This window comes from Hydra viridissima, unplaced genomic scaffold (assembly GCF_058129835.1).
Source record: "Hydra viridissima isolate aposymbiotic clone 2 unplaced genomic scaffold, HvirCarnegie_v1 scaffold_4, whole genome shotgun sequence".
Lineage (NCBI taxonomy): Eukaryota > Metazoa > Cnidaria > Hydrozoa > Anthoathecata > Hydridae > Hydra > Hydra viridissima.
Window position 1 is genome coordinate 19,073,647 of NW_028324303.1, and position 6,854 is coordinate 19,080,500.

General features: G+C 25.9%; 1 protein-coding gene across 1 annotated transcript; it reads right to left on the reverse strand.

Annotated features, from left to right (window-relative positions):
• Window positions 1–3,872: 3,872 nt before the first annotated feature.
• LOC149890330 (uncharacterized) lies at window positions 3,873–6,409 on the reverse strand. The gene is made up of 4 exons (XM_090083919.1): window positions 6,245–6,409; window positions 5,829–5,948; window positions 5,309–5,413; window positions 3,873–5,176 (listed from the first exon to the last, which is right to left on the reverse strand). The coding sequence occupies exons 2-4, from the start codon at window positions 5,861–5,863 to the stop codon at window positions 4,756–4,758; spliced, it is 561 nt and encodes a 186-aa protein (XP_089940045.1). The 5' UTR covers window positions 5,864–5,948; window positions 6,245–6,409; the 3' UTR covers window positions 3,873–4,755.
• Between the last annotated feature and the right edge of the window lie 445 nt (window positions 6,410–6,854).

The following is a 6,854-nucleotide window of genomic DNA, read 5'->3' on the forward strand; positions in this document are numbered from 1 at the left end:
AAATTCAGAGATGTTAAAAGATAAGAACTTTTAGATACTAAACAAATGTGGATTATCTTTTCCTAAACAAAATGTTTCATGCTGTTTAGTTAACTTTATTTTATTAAAAAAAGAAAGTGTTTTAGTTATCTTAGGATTTGCTCTAAAAAGAGCAAAAATAATTTCACGTAACTTCCAGACTGAAACTGTTGCTGGTTGCCACCTGCTTAGCAACAATTTTTTGGGTATCTTTGATGCAACTCTAAAAAAATGACAATTTCATAGCTATTCTTTTGTTAAGACTGGAGCCATAATTCATAGCTATTATCTATAATAGTTATAAATCATGGCTATTTATTGATCCATTTTTATTGATTCATTTCTTCGTGACTTAACTTTCAAATCCTTTCAAAATCATAAAAATCCGTAAATGGATTAAATGCAACTTCTATAGAATAAAACAACACCAGATTAATATTTAGCGATATAAAATACAACGGACCAATTTCATTGCACCACATTTCCCAGCATGCTTTTGTTACAAAAGTGTGCTAAAAAATTAGTTGTGAAATGTTATTCTTTAATGTAAAAAGAGTTTGCTGTTTTCATCATATTTCTTTACCTTTTTTTACTTTAATAAATTAAAAAGCATCAAAGCGTTTTTCTGTTTTCTAAAACTTTATTGTGTTCAAAAGTGATTTTAGAAAACGACGTTTTGCGAAGTGGACTAAGGATGTAAAGAATACAACAATCAATTTCTAGTAGCATTTTGCACATGCATGAAGGATGTAGCATAATCAGCAAAACGTTGCAAGTGAAAAATCATTTTTTAATTACAATTTTTTTAATCTCATACACCAAATGACTAACAGTCTTTAAAAACATGTTCATTTCAGTTATATAAATGTAAGCTGTTCTATATAATAAAATTCATTTTCCTCGTGTCGACCTCTTACACTTTTTTCAACATGCCTTTTTTTTTGTCCCCCTTTCTCTGTTCATTTGGAGTAAATCTCGTGGTTATTGGAGAGCTTTTGTAGTTTTTTTTCTAGGTTTTTTTTTTCTTCTGGCGTTTCAAAGTGAGAAAAATATTTTTTAGAGCGTTAACCATATGGAATACTTTGCTGCTTTTTTAGAATTGCCAAGTAAATCCATTTGTTGCAGCTATCTGCCAGAAAAAGGTCATATTTCCCTTCGAAAGGTACTAAATAATATATATATATATATATATATATATATATATATATATATATATATATATATATATATATATATATTGAACGAAAGGGTAGACCACTTCTTTGGATGTGTAAATGCTTTCGTTTGACATTTTGTCGTTTTTAGGCCCTCTTTATAGTTTCTTTTTTGTTCTTCTACTTGTTGATAAATATCAGGAAACCAAATGCGAATGCTACATAACTCTTTCATGCGCGTCAACCTTAATGATCTCTTTTTAATTCTTTCATTATCTGAGCTCGATATTTGACTAGCAATTTTACGCAATCACATTCCTTTTACTGATATACTGTGCATAGGGATTGCTTTATATGAAAAATTTGATATAAAATTGATATAAGAATTCGCACTCTTTAGGATACTTTGTTGTTCAGCTTTATATTATGGTGCAGGTGTTTGGGCTATTTCACTTAGTTTTTGTGGGTTTTAACAGATGTCTGGCTAGTTTGCTTAAATCTTCTAACACAGCTGACAAACATTTTAGATGATCTTTTTAATTGGTGCCCAGATACGATAAAATCATTAACTTTTAAGACAGTTTTAATTTTCCTATTAACTATTTAACTTTTATTTTCATTATACGTCAGCCCACTTCCTTGAAAAGTTTTCACTAGCTTCATAGTTTTGTTCTATGGGGGGCCTTATAATTTCCAAATAATTCGAGTGGTATTCAAGTAAATAGATCTTTAACGCTATTTCTGTTGCGATAAGTTTCCTTTGTTATTGGATTTTTAACGAAATGGTTTCAACTCCTGATTCCATCAAAATATCTAACCACACATTTTGTATATATACACCTAGATTAATTTTAAAAATGTTTTTTCTAGATATTTGATTTATATGACATTAATGTTACTGTCTTCGGCCGGAGCGATTTCTTCCTTTGCGTCTATATGATCTCCATTGAATTTATTTGGTTCGCCAGTTTACTTAGCGGTAAATTTTTGTTAGTTTTTTCATGTTTTTGCTAAATATAATTGGTATTTGCAATAACTGCACACTGCACAATACATAGTTCGTGAGACTCTTTACTCGATTTCAATATAGAAGAGTACATTAAGAAAGATTTTTTTGCCATTCATTAAAAAGCATAAAATTCCAACAACATATGGATCTGATAGATCTGATGTAGATCTCTGATCAATTTAGACAGATCTCATTCAGATCTCAGAATCGTTTACAGAATCATCAATCATTTATCGTTTATATTGTTTTAGAAAACATTTTTAAGCTCGAGAAAATGACAAAAGTTACTTTGAAATACAACTGTTTATGAAAAATTAATAAACTTACTTGTTATGTTTAGAGCATTTTATTTAGAGCATTTATTGCGATCGTCAGATGTTAAATCTGATGATAAAACTTGAAGATCGCTTTTGTGTGAAACTTTAAGTAATATTACATAAATCTAGCTAATTATTTAGTTTGTATAACAATTAGTAATAATAATAATAATAATAATAATAATAATAATAATAATAATAATAATAATAATAATAATAATAATAATAATAATAATAATAATAATAATAATAATAATAATAATAATAATAATAATAGTAATAATAATAGTAATAATAACAATAATAATAATAATAATAATAATAATAATAATAATAATAATAATAATAATAATAATAATAATAATAATAATAATAACTAGCAATAAGCAACCCGTAATACGGGTTATGGTCGGTCTGTTAATTTATGGTGGCTGTTTTCCACAATTTAAAGTTGCGAAACCATTACTAATACCCTTTTAGAAAAACGCCTTCAAATTTAAAAAATTAAACCATCTGTAAAATTAAAATAAAAAGTATGCGGAGGTAAAATAATTTACCAATTACTTAACATTATTTGAGAAATTTAAAACTGACGTGTCAAATCAGTGTAAGGCAGAACCATTTTCCTCGACTTTACTAAGTTCAAAACAATACGTTTTTAGTTACTGACAGAAAATAATAACACTTCATCATGCTTTAAATTGACGAAAAAAGCTAACTTTTTGTTATATTTTTTTATAACATGAACTTTAATTAATAACAGTAGTATAAAGCGAACGTTAATTATACATAAATTATTAATTTTTTGGTATCCCCTTGATACATGTTTCTTTAAAAAAGGAAATTGTCTTTAAAACGTTAAATGCACACAACTAAATAAATTTATTAAAAATAACTGAACATTTGACCATTACTATTTATGGCACAAATCTGACCATTTTTATATATGGCCTCTTTGTTTCAACAGTTTTTAGCAAACGGTAATTTGCTACAATTTACTGAAAATTCCTTTTGCTACTCGAAATTTAATTCTCTTAAATGTTTTGACACTAATAAAGGACCTCCCTTCCCCGTTTTGGCATTAATGGTGGTCAGGAGAATAGAGTTATTTTTATTAAGAGTAATCAAATTTTTGATGAAGACCTTTTACCAGAATAATAAAATGTGAAACAATGATTTAAGAATTTAACATATATAAGAATTTATCTTTCCTCAAAATTAAGCTAATTAATTAGTTAAACACCTTATAAAATTTAAGTAACTCGATATTTGACAAATGAGCAAAACTGCAATACTCACCCCCCCGTTTAAAAAGATCCCCTAAGTTACTTACAACAGATTATTAGGCATAAAATAGAGAAAATTAAAAAAAAATTGAACTAATTGCATATATTTATATCATTTTAACTGACAAAAATTTACAATAAAAGGTAATCAGGTTTTCTTTTTATAAATCGTATAAATGCGTCAATCGTAAATCTTAAAGAAAAAAAAAAAAAACCACATAAAAACTGAACATGGATTTACCTATTTATAGTAACCTATTTTGACATGGCAGTTAATATAAACATTTATCGAAAATGTAACTATAAAATCTGTTTCGAAGTGCAAAGGATTAACAATACTAAAATAAATTTTTTTAAAAAAAAAAAAATCAAATTAAGATATAAACTGCATTTTTAGCATAATGTTGGCTTTTAGTAAATAAATAAAAGCAGTAAGTTCCAATAATGAAACTACCTATTATTCATTTTTAACAATAGACACCAACGTGAAGGTAAGCCAAGCAGTCTATCAACACAAAACATCACAACAATAACACATAGCAATAGAATATTTACACCCTTGATCCTAATATCCAGCGAAAATAATAAACCAAATTAAAATATGAAAGGCAAACCTAGAAAACCAATTTAAAGTTAACTATATATTTATCTTTTTACTAAACATATAACTACATAAAAGTATATTTGTTTTTATGTTCAATACTTATTACAATAGTTATTCAATTACTTCAAATTTAGGACATGCAAACACCCTAGATTTAAAGATCAAGGTTGCATACTCTCATACACATTACGCTAAACATTAACAGACATTATTATGTGTTTTGAGAATAATTAAAAAAGGCTAGACAACACAACCTAGCTCCGAAGCAGTAACTCCGCCTGGCACTAAATGCTGCCAAGTCACAACTCTGCTATAAATACATTGCTTGGCTGGCAAGGTTATCAATCTTGCTCAACATAATGCCAAATCACACCACTTTGAAAACATGGAAACAACATAATTTAAACATATATACAGCTATAAACAAATATGGTTTCCTATAACACATTTGATTAATAATCTTTTCAATTTGATGAAGAGTAGCTTGTTCAGCTATTAGAAGTGGGACTGAGTGGTGAATGAAATCTTCCATCATAAAAAATTTGTATGTATTCCAGAGATGTAAAGAATTGTCAGGTTCACAAAAGGTCAAAATAATTGAAATCAATTGTCTAATTTTCTTTGGCATATGTGTTAAAACCGCCTCAAAAAGAGTATTCTGCCATTCAGTGTCATCTTGCAACAGACTTTTCAAAACACATGCTTCACGAAACGTTTCAAGGACAATACCATTAACAGTATGCACATCCTCCCAAGATGTTGCTCCTTTTGCTTGTAAAAGTAACAGTCTAAGAAAAAACAATACTCCAGTTTGATTAACTTTATACATTCTTACTATCACCTTATTACCACCCCTTTATCTAACCTTCCATTTACAATGTTTATCATCAAATATAAAGTGATAAGGAATGTCTACATACGAATAGCAATATGCTCTTTCATTTTCAGTATTTAACTTAAACCATGCCATTAGGTGCATATCACGCTGAGCTGCACGATCTAAAGCCATATGTTCTGCTCCTTCTCTAAAATACAACAATTGATTTTCAGGTAGATGTTTACCAAGTCACAGCACTTTAAAAACACGGAAAGAGCATAACATAAACATATGTACAAACTATAAGCACAATAAATGTGTTTAAATATGTATATAAGGTTAAATATATACTAAAATAAATAAATACCATATATACATATTTAAACACATTTTTAAAACAATTATGTAACACATATTAACACATACACAAACAGTAAAAAAACACTTTACATTATTATAAAAACACATTGATAAAACAACTATAAAGCGCTTATTACCACACACACATACATATGAAAAAAGCATATATGTAAACAATAAACGTGTGCAAACAAAAATTCTAAAAATGACGCAAGAAAATATAAAAAGATACAAAATATATATTTACAAACAATTCTCTTTACCTTCTTTTTTTTCTCATAAGAACTGTAATCTTCATAACAACATTTAACCTTTACATACAATAACATGTGACATGCCATATCAGTGTTGGCACAAAAGTTTAATTTATTTTTCTAAATTTTCTAAAGAAGAAAAAAAATAGTTAATAGCATCACAGAAATTTCAAAGTATTAATAACCCTTTTATGGAAATAGCATTAGTATAACTTTAAATAACATCCATTCCCCTATTTTCTTTCTAAAAAATAAAATAATAAAAATAAAACTGCTAAAAGAAAAACTAAAACAAACAAAATCTATACGATTTAAAAAATTAAAATCCTTTCTTCTTTAGATCCTTTCTACTTTATCTAATAAAAATTTAAATCCTTTCTACTTTATCTGATAAAAATGTATATATAACTATTTCATATACTTACTTCAATTATAATATGATATATAATTGATTAAGATGATTCTTTATGTAATATATCTAAACTAATAATTAAGTTCCAAAAGGAAAAAAGTTTTAACTCGCTCAAAAGATCTTTCTCCAATGGCCGCGTGCATTTGAAGAACGCGCTCTTTCAAAGCCTAGTAACTAATTCAAAGCCTAGTAACTAATGACGAAACGACGTTAAACGTTAAACGTTAAACGTTAAACGTTAAACGTTTCTGTACTAATTATATTATAGATAATAATAATAATAATAATAATAATAATAATAATAATAATAATAATAATAATAATAATAATAATAATAATAATAGTAATAATAATAATAATAATAATAATAATAATAATAATAATAATAATAATAATAATAATAATAATAATAATAATAATAATAATAATAACAGTAATAATAATAATAATAATAATAATAAAAATAATAATAATAATAATAATAATAATAATAATAATAATAATAATAATAATAATAATATTAATAATAATAATAATAGTAATAATAATAATAATAATAATAATAATAATAATAATAATAATAATAATAATAATAATAATAATAATAATAATAATAATAATAA

Bases quoted from the DNA above. Each gene is read 5' to 3' on its own strand.
- LOC149890330 (XM_090083919.1), bottom strand. From the start codon at position 5,863: ATGAAGATTACAGTTCTTATGAGAAAAAAAAGAAG. The intron at 5,414-5,828 runs GTAAAGAGAATT...GTTGTATTTTAG, and splicing joins CTTATGAGAAAAAAAAGAAG to AGAAGGAGCAGAACATATGG. The intron at 5,177-5,308 runs GTATGTAGACAT...GTTTTTTCTTAG, and splicing joins GAAAGAGCATATTGCTATTC to ACTGTTACTTTTACAAGCAA.